The 15,759-nt window shown below is 45.3% G+C and overlaps 1 protein-coding gene across 1 annotated transcript in view; it reads right to left on the bottom strand.

The window, feature by feature from the left end:
- Window positions 1–8,036: 8,036 nt before the first annotated feature.
- The window catches only part of LOC134654479 (E3 ubiquitin-protein ligase TRIM33), a 31,107-nt gene continuing 23,384 nt past the window's right edge, over window positions 8,037–15,759 (bottom strand). Inside the window, exons 14-20 of the mRNA XM_063509920.1 lie at window positions 15,485–15,637; window positions 14,545–14,696; window positions 14,063–14,213; window positions 13,276–13,435; window positions 12,915–13,113; window positions 9,304–9,435; window positions 8,037–8,190 (exon numbers count right to left, since the gene is read on the bottom strand). Of these exons, the coding sequence (XP_063365990.1) occupies window positions 8,056–8,190; window positions 9,304–9,435; window positions 12,915–13,113; window positions 13,276–13,435; window positions 14,063–14,213; window positions 14,545–14,696; window positions 15,485–15,637 (1,082 nt within the window). The 3' untranslated portion in view covers window positions 8,037–8,055. The remainder of the gene's footprint in view (window positions 8,191–9,303; window positions 9,436–12,914; window positions 13,114–13,275; window positions 13,436–14,062; window positions 14,214–14,544; window positions 14,697–15,484; window positions 15,638–15,759) is intronic.

Below are 15,759 nucleotides of genomic sequence, written 5' to 3'. Positions count from 1 at the left end.
ACTTTTTAGTGAAGTAATAAGTACATAGGTATTTTTAGCAATTATTGAGAAAAAGTCCAGAGCCTGACTTCAAACTTCTCATATATATATTATACTACTCTTTGCTTCAAACCTGACACTCTCTTTTTGTAAAGGATGCATCGACGCTGTGGTGAGGTACCGTTATTTAGCGGTAGTTAATATAACATTTTTTTATGGCTTAAAAACCTGAATCAGAAGAGATTTCAATAAAGTACCTACTGGTGGTAAATATTTCAACTTGAATACTGAAGTAAATACCTATAGGGTCATTGCGCTAGTTTCTTGACATATTAGCAAATAATATGTTTGATATTTAATTTGCTACTTGCGAAACATTATTTTTACGTAGATAGATATATTGTTTCAATATTAAGGATTGCAATAAGTCCAAATTTGTGCAGCAATGTAGGTTTATATTCAAATTTCGTCAAGTGGACGAAAACTAACGCACCTACCCTATATTATGCTTGCATGATACACCTAGGTAGTTAATAACGTGTTTAAGTGAATGTTTATAGGTACTTATGTTTTGAGTATTATTATTAGGTATCGTGTTATTAGTGCCTAATAAATACATATGTATTAATATGTATGTAAGCTCCTAAAATGCTCGTTGAAGGTGTTAACATTTTTCTAAAATATAAAAACAGGCAAATAAGTAGGTATATGAAAATAGATGGGGTAATCTCCTTAGGTTTCCTCGCTTATTCTGAATTCTCACGGAAACAAAACATTATGGTAATGGTATTGCAATCTCTAAATCCGCACCTATACAACTAGATTCCAATAAGAAATAATAATTAATTAATAACAAGTAATATTCATTATTATTCTAGTAATCACTAGAATTTAGATACTCACATAATCTGTACATTAAACTTAATCGTTAGCACAAAGCTACCGAAGTTATATGTACCTATGTTTTAATAAGTTGTTGGAAACATTTTCGGCAGGTCAATAACCTATAAACGGGTTCACTCACCGCACGCACGTCCTCCCGCGCCGGCTCGGGTCTCCTGTCTGTCTGTCTGTTCACTCTGTATATATTACTACTCTACACCGATTGATTCGTCAACCACTAACAATTCTTGATTCCGAGCAAAAAAACAGTTAACAACAACAAATCTGTTTGTCGTACAGTGATACCTACTGATCTGGTATAGTCGACTAGTACCTAGTCGATAATCGTTATAGTAATTGCTATCGTTACGCCTACATTTTAGATAATTTAGAGGTTTTATCGCTATGCATGTGTCAAATGATGGCGATGGTAAGCGAATTGCGTTACGTAATAGGACTGGACCGGTGTTGCAACATGAAACTTACGTGAGCTAAATGGGAGATATATTTTTATTATTTTTCTATTCTTTTATTGGACTCCGAAAAGTAACGGTAAATAAGCGCGAAAAATCTTGCAAGCGAATTTAACACGGTCTCATATGTTGTAACAAAAAAAGATAAAACTTTGTCAGCATCCCACCAATGGTTCTACCTTACTTCCATTGTCAATTATTGGGTAGTTTACCCTACCGTTCTCGTCGTATCCATAATAATCCTTCATGGGGATACATAGCAGAATGTCCAAGTCGCAAAATGGGCACTATATAGTATATTTTGCTTGGTGGAAGTACGAGTCAATAAAGTTAATGTTAATACTCTTGATTCTCTTGAATAACGCTGCTTTAGCTGGATAAGGCCAGTGTATTTTACTATTTTACTGACTTGAGTGCTAAAAGGTTCAATCAGAACGGAGGAGGGTGAAATGATACACAGTTTCCAATAAATGGTATTTATTTCTAATTTAATAATAATAAAGTTTATACGCCGATAAAGAGATTATTCAAATGCGAGAGCCCTCGCGCTCTCAAGATGCAGCTCTCCCCTCGTCCAACACGATATGATGTCCTTTCATTTTGTATTTAGACAAACGTTTACTACAATGTTCTGTATACATATACGGTCAGAAGAAATGAATGCTTGTGTATACTGTATAGGGAGGTATAAGGAAGTTGCTTACCGGTCCCAAAACGTAGGTTTCGACTGAAACAGACTGACAGACATTCGGAAACATAAAAGACAAATTTTAGAATAAAATAATATAATAATAATATCTCTTTATCGGTCACTATGGCATGCTGGGTATCCAAACTACGGCTCGCGGGCCGTTACTGTTGGTCCGCGGAAAGGCAGCGGAGTGCCAAAGACCAACACGACATTGTATAAAACGTTTGTCTATTCAAATGGACGATCAGTCTCCCACTCAGTCGCTGCAACGTTTCACAAACGATTCCAACACAGAGAGAGTCCACATACTTATCACGTTCAATCTTACAAAAATAACTCTTTCACCTCCACGACACCTTCTAGCGTAAAGTAACCGTTAACTTAAGTCCGAACAATAAAATATAACTAAGAAATAAATAGCTACTCTCGAAAGTATCATTTGATTTCTGATAAAAAATAAAACTAAGTGTAACTTAAAATAAATTGTGAAAAATATTGGTACCTAGTAGGAATCAAGATATACAGCTAACAAGTGCTATAATCATAAAATTCTTAATATACATTCCAGATCATAACAACAACCTAAACAGCCGAGCAAAATGCAATATTAGTATGATACTGTTCATAGTCAACGTAGAGTTGTCAGCCCTCTTTAACAACAACCTAAACAGCCGAGCAAAATGCAATATTAGCATGATACTGTTCATAGTCAACGTAGAGTTTTCAGCCCTCTTTAACCAACTATTAAGTAGAAGAAACGTTTTGTCGCTGACAAGCAATATGATACTGATAATGCAGATCGTCGCTCGACCAAAACGGTATCATCTTGGGTCGTCCCATTCGTTTTTCGTCAAGTTCTTAAATTTGTCCTATTCTGCTTTCGTCACTCATTCTACATTCGTCACAATCGTCGGTGGCTTTCAATGTAGAATGAGTGACGAAAGCAGAATATGACTAATTTAAGAACTTGACGAAAAACTAATGGGACGACCCAAGATGATACCACCAAAACTCACTCAAAACTTAACCAACACTAAAGAGATTCACACACTGGCACCGCGACCTACCGTCGAGTCGAGAGGGACAGATATGCCAGAGCATAGACTAGGAATCCTCTAGACCCCCTCTGCCACTTATACGGTAGTTTTACTCCATCTTCGAGTCAATCCCGTGCCGTGATTGGTCCGTGTCTTTGAACGGACCAATCACGGCACGGGATTCGCTCACCCCCCGCACCCCAGTATTTTTGGCAGCATCGGTTTCATGAAATAATTGCTCTAAACTCAGTCTAGAGAATTCCTAGTCTATGTGCCAGAGTAATTAATGTTTGTAAAACCGTTTAATCTGTCATAGCGTCATACCACATAACATCCATATTTAGAGCCAGTTACACCAACCATATTTGCGGACTGATCAACGTCACTCAACAGTGAACTATAAAACATCCCATACAATAAAATTTAGCGAACACTTTTTGCAACCGACTCTTATATCGTCACTACTTAAAAAAATCTCGTATTTCACACTGCTACTCAAAGTTGAAACGCAGTAAGTCTGTACGGGTATGCATCCCATGCATAGTTAGCACATTTTTCTTTTGATTGACAGAACAAGATAAGAGTTGTTATTAAAGTAGTCGATATGTAGATCCGCTCACTGCAGTCGATCGCGGTGACATTATGGGAGTAACCTAACGGGTCATACACAGCAGATTCTAGTTCTTTCTTATTCTCTCTCTGTTTCTAAGCCAAGGACACATTAAAATTCTGCAGTACCTACCAGCCAAAATTAAAAATGAAATCCGAAAATAAGATTACACTGTCCTTAATTGTTGGGTACAGAAATAAACCTTATTGCTTTAAGCATACTGTGCATGACCCGTGCAAATATCTCGCGAAGTTCTCGAGGAGACCGTCTACAACAACACAACACGTAACGTCCACCCACAACAGAGACAATAGAAAGTATTCAATAAATACACAACAGAATACTAACACCCGTAATATAGTCCAGCTTCTAGTGTACAGCTGAAGTAGATGGCGATATACTGCCTTGTACAGGCGCCATCAGATATATTGGAGCGGGCGAGGTGCTCACAAATATCTGAACACGGCTCCATTGTCAAGGCGTTAGTGTAAGGCCGTGGTAAGGCCTGAGTGGACGCTCGAAGCGGAGCGTTCGGCGGGGCTTGCAGCGTGGCGTCGAACTCACAAGTCATTTGAGCAGCGTGCACTAAGGCCGCTGCTATACGCTTGCATTTGTTTAACATGCACGCCGCACGCCCCGCCCCGCTGCACGCCCAACTCGAGCGTCCACTCAGGCCTTACACTTAGAGTGCGTGTTCGGATATTGTTTGTCAAGCCCTAACGTTCAACAATCTATGTAGTTCACCAACCATATGGCGCAGTACACCATTTATTTCAGCTGTCTTTGCGGCTATAGTATTTTTCACTACTTGTCTTAGTATTCCTTTGTGTATGATATAAAGTATTCGTTATATAAATATATAGAGACATGAACTACGCTAACGCTATGTACAGAACAGCCCGCGAGGGGAACGTAAAGGAAGATTGCGGCGCGCCATTTGTTTTCTACAAAAAATCTGGAATATTTAAAATATTCTTCGTTTCTATTTATGTCAAAAATAGTTTGCATTCGGTACAACAACTACATTTTTTGACCATTTTACTTGTCGGCCTCAGATCAAAACATGCTACGAAAAATCAAATTTAGATTTTTAAAAAAATTATTAAAAATAACAATGCAAAATAGAAGGCCCCTTTTAGGCTCCTAGGCGGCTGAAGGCTAATAGAAGTATAGATTATGAAATATTATTAATGGTTTTGATTCCAATTTCTTGGTACAATGTATATTTGCGCCTCACATTTTGCTTAATGAGAGAGTGAGACGCAATAAGATGTAATTATTTTTGAAAAGATGTGTCCCGCCGAGTTTGTTGCCGGTCCCAAAATGGGATACCCTCCTCCAATTGAGGTGGGATTTAAATCTTCTCGGGGCAGAGGTGTAGGGTTGGAGCCGGTCTACCTAGCTTTAATTGACGTTCATAAGCGCATTGTAATTATGCCTACTTGAATAAACTATCCTTTATCTTTATCTTATCTAATGCACATTGGACCAAGAAATGTGACGAGTGCAATATATACCACCCTAATGTATAAATTGTGAACCTTAGACGGGCGCGCCACGAGCACGTAATAGTAATAGTCAACTAAGTTCACTAAAGCCGTCTACACACTTGCAAAGTCTTGCGTAAAGAGGAACGAATCTATCAATACTCTTAACCGATCATTAACGGACCTTATACAGGATGGATTTTCTTTTTGGGTCAGTGAGGGCAGCTACCAGATCCCGTGTTGCTACGAGAAAACGGTCTAAGAAGACCTTCCCTCGATTTCAAATTAATGAAGATTGGCTTTTACAGATTTTGGAAAAAACACACAGGGTGCGAGAAAAAGGTAATTTTTGATAAACTTTTTTTTTGATACCAATCGATCCCATTCCTATTAAGGATCAAAAGCTTGTATGGAACCAAAAATGTCTTCATACAGTATTATGGTCCTTAAATGTAACAGGACTGATTGGCCAGATAGAAAAATGTGAATTAAATTTCACGTTTTCTCCATAGTAAATGTATGGAAAATGTTTTCTTTAATTTGTGGCTTTTTAGTACATTACCGTAAGTTGACCCCAAAGAAACTATTGATACTGGATAGGAATGGAATCGATTGGCATACAAAAATAGCATGTGAAAAATAAAAGTTTTCATTTTCATACAAATTGTATGGGAAAAGTTTTCCTCGATTTGTGGCTTTTCTAGCCGGAATTTTTTTTTGGTTCCATACAAGCTTTTGATCCTTAATAGGAATGGGATCGATTGGCATAAAAAAAAAAGTTTGTCAAAAATGACCTTTTTCTCGCACCCTGTATGTTTTTTCCAAAATCTGTAAAAGCCAATCTTCATTAATTTGAAATCGAGGGAAGGTCTTCTTAGACCGTTTTCTTGTAGCAGCACGGGATCTGGTAGCTGCCCTCACTGACCCAAAAAGAAAATCCACCCTGTATATTTGCAATATAGTATACGAATTGTCAATTAATAGTGTGGAATGGTATTGGTTAATATTGCTTATAAAGACGAAATTTTCGTCACAACAATATTGCAAATAGAAAGATTGAGACGCAGCTATCAGTCAGATATTTCTATTTCATTTGGACTATAATTTCTTCTGTAAGACATAACTGCGTTCCAATGTACGTAAGTGTTTACAAGAGTAAAGTCGGGGTAACATTAACATACATCTCATACGCTACAGAGTTTGCCTAGGGAGTACATATTCTATTATCAATAGATAGCTTACATTCATTAAGTTCGCTCGTGTTTAAGTATTTACGTATTTTATAAATCTAAAAGGATAAAACTGTTTCGTCGCTAGTCTTAATGGTATTATGTTTTTTCCAAAAATACTGTAAATATTTGGCGTGAATTTATCATTTATTAGCTTCGTCGTCGAAACAGTTTTAAAATATATTTCATTAATTCATGGTCATTACTGTGTAGTGTACCCATAAAAGTTATCATCGATTTTTATAAATTTGATATTTATTGATTATTTTATAAGAAACGTTTATTTCTTAGCATATCGTTTACTACATTTTGGATTCTTTAGCAATTGTCAATTGTTAGTTAATTGATTATTTGTGTCGTCGTCTAAATCGGAATTAATAAGTTACGAATGTTACGATCGACACTTCAATGCCTCAGTGCCGTCTGTTACAATTTACCATAGACTAGGAATCCTCTAGACTGAGTTTAGAGCAATTATTTCATGAAACCGATGCTGTCAAAAATACGGGGGTGCGGGGGGACGAGGTGAGCGAATCCCGTGCCGCGATTGGTCCGTTCAAAGACACGGACCAATCACGGCACGGGATTGACTCGAAAATGGAGTAAAACTACCGTATAAGTTGCAGAGGGGGTAGCGTTACTATGCTCAGTCTAGAGGATTCCTAGTCTATGCAATTTACGCACACCTCCGCTTTAGATAGTAAAGCCACAAAACAGATACAGTACAGAAGTCAATCACATGTATGTACTTCACTCTTCATACCTACGCTCGGCGGTCGTTCTAGGGTTGTCAACTATGATTTATGCACAAAAAACTATCGTGGTAGTGGCACTCGTATCTAGTAGTGGCCGGGGCGGGGTGCTTACCTATACCTACCTACCTAACTTTTCTGTTTAACGTTAAAACGAACCATCGAAATACAAGCAGATACCTACTTACCTTTCTGAAACCACTGGTAGCTTAAAAAACGACAAATTCACCGTTTAATGTTGAATTTAAACAACCGTCCACTGAACAGTTATAATAACTTTTTTTTAGTTTCTCCATTATTGCACAAAAAAGTTCACAGACGCGTGTCTCAAGCGGATGGCACTCGCGCTCGCACTGGTCCCAACCGGTCCGAGATATCGTGTCCGTGAGCAGGGTCTATGTGTGCGTTGCTCGAGCGCACTTTGTATGTAGATTGATTTCTGTACTGTATCTGTTTTGTGGTATAGTTTGTAGCTTTCTAATAGACCCCGAAGGCTAATCCTATTGTCTATTGTTAAGAAAAACCGCTCGTGCCACGTGCCACAACCACCTGCATAAAAATCGGTACTTCGGTTACTGAGTGCCGGCGAGTCGAACGCTACAGAACCAGTCTAAAATGTGTCATCGAGATGCGTAACAAAGGCGCGTTATCGGAGAGCGCACCTACACTGGTTTTTTGAGCGTCGGACTAGCCCGCGCTCAGGTGCCAAATAGAATAATTAGGACCCTTTTTAGCACGTGCGGTTTTACTGAACAATACACAATAGGATTAGCCTTCGGGGTCTATTAGAAAGCTACAAACTATAAAGCGGTCAATTTGTGTTCCATTTCCAAGTAGAGATGTTTACGATGATTGTTGTGTGTAATGTGGCGGTGAACGCTGACGTGTCCGGTCCGGGTCCGGGTCCGGCGCGGGTCAGTCGGCGCGCATGCGCTTGGCGGGCGGCTCGCCCTCGCCGCTCCAGTGCGCGTACTCGGGGAGCCACTTCTGCAGCGACACGTCGAAGAACTGCTCCAGCCGGACGGCGTCCGAGTGGATCGTGGACTCAGGCTGTATACACAAAGGGTACTAGTTAACCAATACTTAACATCGAGTTATCACAAATATAATATCCGATTGAAATTTAATTACATCTTTTTTAGGGTTCCGTAGCCAAATGGCAAAAAACGGAACCCTTATAGATTCGTCATGTCTGTCTGTCCGTCCGTCCGTATGTCACAGCCATTGAAACTTGGTAAGTAGATGTATTCTGTGAACCGCATTAAGATTTTCACACAAAAATAGAAAAAAAAAAACAATAAATTTTTGGGGTTCCCCATACCTCGAACTGAAACGCAAAAATTTTTTTTTCTTCAAACCCATACGTGTGGGGTATCTGTGGATAGGTCTTCAAAAATGATATTGAGGTTTCTAATATCATTTTTTTCTAATAATAACTGAATAGTTTGCGCGAGAGACACTTCCAAAGTGGTAAAATGTGTCCCCCCCCCCCCCCCCCCCTGTAACTTCTAAAATAAGAGAATGATAAAACTAAAAAAAATATATGATGTAAACTTCCACCGAAAATTGGTTTGAACGAGATCTAGTAAGTAGTTTTTTTTTATACGTCATAAATCGCCTAAATACGGAACCCTTCATGGGCGAGTCCGACTCGCACTTGGCCGCTTTTTTTTCTACTATTAAAGCCCTTAAAATAGAGTATACCGGTAATGATAATGAATTAAAAAGCAATATTAAATTATACAACGGGACTTAATCGCGTATCTAAGTTTTAAGATTCGTGTGTGTGTCGACAGAGTGACATCCCTAGTGCGCAAAACGTTCAAGCGGATAAACAAGACCAAGTGCGGGTAGTTCGAAAAACTCGCGCGGTTAGACGATGCCGATGTCAACTTAAGCCAGTCTTCTCCGAGACCACGGGGACAACGCCGTCCTCGAAACGTCGGAGGTAAATCTTAAAACTTAGATACGCGATTATTATCATGCCGCGATCAGAAAGGGATTAGAAATAACAGATTTCCATACACTTACGTCAAAATCAATATGGATTGACAGCTATCTCAATCCCTTTCTAATCGCGATTCAGTAATAAGTCCCGTTGTATAATTTAATAATGTGTAAAAATCGTGAAAGTTTAAATCAGTGTTAAAAAGCGATAGTTACCGGATTATAGAGGCGCGCGTTGCGGAACATGAGCCGCACGTCGGCCACGAAGTGCGCCACGTGCGCGTAGCGCGTCGCCGAGCGCGGCTGCAGCCTCGCGCGGATCATGTCCAGGCACATCGGCCGCGAGATCTGCACACAGGCGAGACGAGTTACCAATACAACAAACCAATGCTACATTCATCACATAACAATGAGGCCTACCATTTTATTTCATGTTGTAAATGCACACTACTTTTTTAAATATACAATTTTCGTGTTGTTTCTCCGTCTCTCTCCCGAGCTTAGTGTAAGGTCGAAAGCCCGAAGCGTCCGTTTGCGAGGCGGACTTACGTACGAGAAGGCCGCGCTGCGAAAGAGCTGACAATGGAATTGGATCAATGGGTAAGTTTGAGCGAGCTTCTCAAAATTGCTGGAAACCATTGGAAGCAGTAAACACAAAAATCGCAAGGGCAGTACAGCTCGAGCGTGACTCGCTCCATGAGCTTCTGTTCTCGCGGGGATATGGTTTATACCTTGCTGTGGTAGTCGTGGTTGAGCTGGGACACGGGCTCGCGGAAGGGCAGGCTGGGCTCGTACTGGCAGTACAGCTCGAGCGTGACTCGCTCCATGAGCTTCTGTTCTCGCGGGGATATGGTTTATACCTTGCTGTGGTAGTCGTGGTTGAGCTGGGACACGGGCTCGCGGAAGGGCAGGCTGGGCTCGTACTGGCAGTACAGCTCGAGCGTGACTCGCTCCATGAGCTTCTGTTCTCGCGGGGATATGGTTTATACCTTGCTGTGGTAGTCGTGGTTGAGCTGGGACACGGGCTCGCGGAAGGGCAGGCTGGGCTCGTACTGGCAGTACAGCTCGAGCGTGACTCGCTCCATGAGCTTCTGTTCTCGCGGGGATATGGTTTATACCTTGCTGTGGTAGTCGTGGTTGAGCTGGGACACGGGCTCGCGGAAGGGCAGGCTGGGCTCGTACTGGCAGTACAGCTCGAGCGTGACTCGCTCCATGAGCTTCTGTTCTCGCGGGGATATGGTTTATACCTTGCTGTGGTAGTCGTGGTTGAGCTGGGACACGGGCTCGCGGAAGGGCAGGCTGGGCTCGTACTGGCAGTACAGCTCGAGCGTGACTCGCTCCATGAGCTTCTGTTCTCGCGGGGATATGGTTTATACCTTGCTGTGGTAGTCGTGGTTGAGCTGGGACACGGGCTCGCGGAAGGGCAGGCTGGGCTCGTACTGGCAGTACAGCTCGAGCGTGACTCGCTCCATGAGCTTCTGTTCTCGCGGGGATATGGTTTATACCTTGCTGTGGTAGTCGTGGTTGAGCTGGGACACGGGCTCGCGGAAGGGCAGGCTGGGCTCGTACTGGCAGTACAGCTCGAGCGTGACTCGCTCCATGAGCTTCTGTTCTCGCGGGGATATGGTTTATACCTTGCTGTGGTAGTCGTGGTTGAGCTGGGACACGGGCTCGCGGAAGGGCAGGCTGGGCTCGTACTGGCAGTACAGCTCGAGCGTGACTCGCTCCATGAGCTTCTGTTCTCGCGGGGATATGGTTTATACCTTGCTGTGGTAGTCGTGGTTGAGCTGGGACACGGGCTCGCGGAAGGGCAGGCTGGGCTCGTACTGGCAGTACAGCTCGAGCGTGACTCGCTCCATGAGCTTCTGTTCTCGCGGGGATATGGTTTATACCTTGCTGTGGTAGTCGTGGTTGAGCTGGGACACGGGCTCGCGGAAGGGCAGGCTGGGCTCGTACTGGCAGTACAGCTCGAGCGTGACTCGCTCCATGAGCTTCTGTTCTCGCGGGGATATGGTTTATACCTTGCTGTGGTAGTCGTGGTTGAGCTGGGACACGGGCTCGCGGAAGGGCAGGCTGGGCTCGTACTGGCAGTACAGCTCGAGCGTGACTCGCTCCATGAGCTTCTGTTCTCGCGGGGATATGGTTTATACCTTGCTGTGGTAGTCGTGGTTGAGCTGGGACACGGGCTCGCGGAAGGGCAGGCTGGGCTCGTACTGGCAGTACAGCTCGAGCGTGACTCGCTCCATGAGCTTCTGTTCTCGCGGGGATATGGTTTATACCTTGCTGTGGTAGTCGTGGTTGAGCTGGGACACGGGCTCGCGGAAGGGCAGGCTGGGCTCGTACTGGCAGTACAGCTCGAGCGTGACTCGCTCCATGAGCTTCTGTTCTCGCGGGGATATGGTTTATACCTTGCTGTGGTAGTCGTGGTTGAGCTGGGACACGGGCTCGCGGAAGGGCAGGCTGGGCTCGTACTGGCAGTACAGCTCGAGCGTGACTCGCTCCATGAGCTTCTGTTCTCGCGGGGATATGGTTTATACCTTGCTGTGGTAGTCGTGGTTGAGCTGGGACACGGGCTCGCGGAAGGGCAGGCTGGGCTCGTACTGGCAGTACAGCTCGAGCGTGACTCGCTCCATGAGCTTCTGTTCTCGCGGGGATATGGTTTATACCTTGCTGTGGTAGTCGTGGTTGAGCTGGGACACGGGCTCGCGGAAGGGCAGGCTGGGCTCGTACTGGCAGTACAGCTCGAGCGTGACTCGCTCCATGAGCTTCTGTTCTCGCGGGGATATGGTTTATACCTTGCTGTGGTAGTCGTGGTTGAGCTGGGACACGGGCTCGCGGAAGGGCAGGCTGGGCTCGTACTGGCAGTACAGCTCGAGCGTGACTCGCTCCATGAGCTTCTGTTCTCGCGGGGATATGGTTTATACCTTGCTGTGGTAGTCGTGGTTGAGCTGGGACACGGGCTCGCGGAAGGGCAGGCTGGGCTCGTACTGGCAGTACAGCTCGAGCGTGACTCGCTCCATGAGCTTCTGTTCTCGCGGGGATATGGTTTATACCTTGCTGTGGTAGTCGTGGTTGAGCTGGGACACGGGCTCGCGGAAGGGCAGGCTGGGCTCGTACTGGCAGTACAGCTCGAGCGTGACTCGCTCCATGAGCTTCTGTTCTCGCGGGGATATGGTTTATACCTTGCTGTGGTAGTCGTGGTTGAGCTGGGACACGGGCTCGCGGAAGGGCAGGCTGGGCTCGTACTGGCAGTACAGCTCGAGCGTGACTCGCTCCATGAGCTTCTGTTCTCGCGGGGATATGGTTTATACCTTGCTGTGGTAGTCGTGGTTGAGCTGGGACACGGGCTCGCGGAAGGGCAGGCTGGGCTCGTACTGGCAGTACAGCTCGAGCGTGACTCGCTCCATGAGCTTCTGTTCTCGCGGGGATATGGTTTATACCTTGCTGTGGTAGTCGTGGTTGAGCTGGGACACGGGCTCGCGGAAGGGCAGGCTGGGCTCGTACTGGCAGTACAGCTCGAGCGTGACTCGCTCCATGAGCTTCTGTTCTCGCGGGGATATGGTTTATACCTTGCTGTGGTAGTCGTGGTTGAGCTGGGACACGGGCTCGCGGAAGGGCAGGCTGGGCTCGTACTGGCAGTACAGCTCGAGCGTGACTCGCTCCATGAGCTTCTGTTCTCGCGGGGATATGGTTTATACCTTGCTGTGGTAGTCGTGGTTGAGCTGGGACACGGGCTCGCGGAAGGGCAGGCTGGGCTCGTACTGGCAGTACAGCTCGAGCGTGACTCGCTCCATGAGCTTCTGTTCTCGCGGGGATATGGTTTATACCTTGCTGTGGTAGTCGTGGTTGAGCTGGGACACGGGCTCGCGGAAGGGCAGGCTGGGCTCGTACTGGCAGTACAGCTCGAGCGTGACTCGCTCCATGAGCTTCTGTTCTCGCGGGGATATGGTTTCGCCGGGCGAGCGAGGTTCTTCGGGCAGTTCGGCGAAGTTCACGCATAGCAGGCACTGCCATGTTTCTGTCTCGCTGTAAATAAACAAATTCTGCTTGAGACTAAATCGTCACATGCTTTACAATCCTAAACATCACTAAATGGGACACGAGACATATCTCGTAGTGTTGCCCGAAGAAGATCGTTAATGGAGTATTTCAATACGTCGTAGGATGAGTAGGATTAAGTATACTGACTCGGGCAGTTTCTCGATGGTGGGTATGTGGCAGTACTGGTGGAACACCTTGGGGCACTTGTCGCAGCACATGAGCTCGCCGCCGTCCATGCACACGGCGCACCAGTCCTCGTTGGGGTCCCCGCCGGGGGCCGCGGCGGGGGCCGCCGTGGCTGGCGCTACTGTACCTGCGAGATAAAACAGGTGTACAAAACACTACTTGGTTGCTCCCAGACGCATCGCAGAGTAATAGGCACACCGGTAAGATTCAAGGCCTAAAGGGACCCACAGATTACCAGTTCGCCGGACGATATTAGGCTGCCAGTTTTTTGGAACTGTCACCTTTTGCGTTTAACTGACAGGCTGATATCGTCCGGCGAACTGGTAATCTGTGGGGTCCCTTTAGGAAGGCTGAGGCGGTGCTCCGATTAGGGCCGTAGGAATTATGGATTAGTGGTCTTCTGGAATGAACGTTCCTAATCCTAATTATTAAACCCTAATACCTTAAGCTTTAATCCAGTGGTTCCTAACCTGGGGGTAAAACTGGTATTTTACGGGGGTAATAAGCATAAGCTAACCTAATATATCAATACAACAAACGTACACGTTTTATTTTTTATTACCATTGGGGAGGGGTAAAATCAGGTTCCCTAGTTGGTCATAGGGGTGATCGGACTGAAAAGGTTAGGAACCACTGCTTTAATCCTAATTAGAGTCAGACTTTCCAAGATTGCAATTTTCTGGCAGTCATGAAACTAGGATATGTAAATTATGTGATGTATATGAAATGTAGTATTTGAGCCACTAACCGGCGGTGTCGGTAGAGGAATGCACGGCGGGCTCGGCGCGGGGCTGTTCAGGGAGCACCTGCACGCCGTTCGAATCCAACTTGGCGATAGTGGCCATCAGGTCTTGCACCGACTCGGCGCATACTTTATCTAGTTCTACGCCGGCGCCGCCCTGTACAGAATAAAATAAAGTCTAAACATTGTTAATAAAATAGCAAAAATAATCTACGTCTCTCTGAATAATGCCCAAACTGCTGAAATCGGTCCCCAATTTTTTACAAGTGGAATTTTAGGACTCGTTTTGAGTCGAGACTATGGTATATCAGCATATCACATAACGTTTCACGATGCATTTGAGATAAAGACAAGATTTACACGTTTTCTGGAGGCGCCACGTACGAACATGCGCATTTACTTTTCCACTCGGGTTCGAAAATGATTACTTTCTAGGGCTTTGTTCTTCCACAAAAAGGCAGTGATTTCTCAGTAAAACAATGTGTTACGTTGAGACTGGGGCTGGGGGTCTTGGGGTTGGTGGAGGTGACGGCGGAAGGCGGCGCGGCGCGCGCGCGGCCCAGCGTGATCTTGTAGTCCGCGCCTGCGCCCGCGCCGCCCGGCGAGCCCGACCCGTGCGGCAGCGACATGTCGAACCCACCTGTACAACACACCTACCATTTAGAATCATAATACCCATCGAAATTTTGTAGCCCGAATACTAACAAGGAAAGGTACCCCGCTTTCCGGCTCAGATTCGATTTATTTTGATAAATGAATAACTTTTCAGTCAGGTTTGCTCACTTTTCAGTACTTTGGAGGACAATTTCTTCGCATAGGTCGAGTTTGGGCAGTTAAAAATATACGTACCCGTTATTCTAGACCGCTCTACGACATATATAAAAATAAATCATATCGGAGCGGACAGGCGGGTACTTTTCCTCGGAAGGAGCGGGTCGATCGCCCCCTTTTGTCCATCCGTTTATTCACTGTAGGATAAAATCGATACGAAACGCGGATCGGGCCCTTATAAATACTTAAATACGATGACTCATTTGTAGGTTTTATGAAAGTATTAGTATTAGAAATTTTTAGGGTTATTCAATACTGACACCGACCGTCTCGGAGCTCCGTCGCGGGATGTAACACTGGGCGGACCGGGGCGGCGGGTGGAGCGCCGGGAGGAGTGTTCTAGTATCACAGACAATCCAACCTCTAGACATAGCATAGTCGCGCTACCCCCTCTGCCACACATACGGTAGCGTTACTCCATCTTCGAGTCAATCCCGTGCCGTGATCGGTCCGTGTCTTTGAACGGACCAATCAGGGCACGGGATTCGCTCACCTCGTCCCCCCGCACCCACGTATTTTTGGCGGAATCGGTTTCATGAAAGAATTGGCCTAAGCTCAGTCTAGAGGTTGGATTGTCAGTGTCTAGTATAGACTGACCGTTGAGGAGCCCCTGCTGCGGGATGTGCCACTTGGCGGGCTGCGGCTGCGGCGGCGTGTGCGGCGCGGGCGACGGCGTGCGCGGCCCGCCCGAGCGCCGCCCGCTCTGCCCCGCCGCCGCGTACGCGCTGCTCGCCGCGTACGCGCCCATCACTATATAACAAACGACACTATACAATAAAGTTTTCTCAAAAATGGACGGCAAAGTCGACGTTGCCGGTTAAAAAATAAGTCGCGAAGTGCGTAGTTTATGGTCATTCAAAAAATCAAAAAGT

The sequence above is a fragment of the Cydia amplana genome, chromosome 15, assembly GCF_948474715.1.
Source record: "Cydia amplana chromosome 15, ilCydAmpl1.1, whole genome shotgun sequence".
NCBI lineage: Eukaryota > Metazoa > Arthropoda > Insecta > Lepidoptera > Tortricidae > Cydia > Cydia amplana.
The sequence above is the reverse complement of the archived record's forward strand: the minus strand, read 5'-3'. Positions and strand labels throughout refer to the sequence as shown.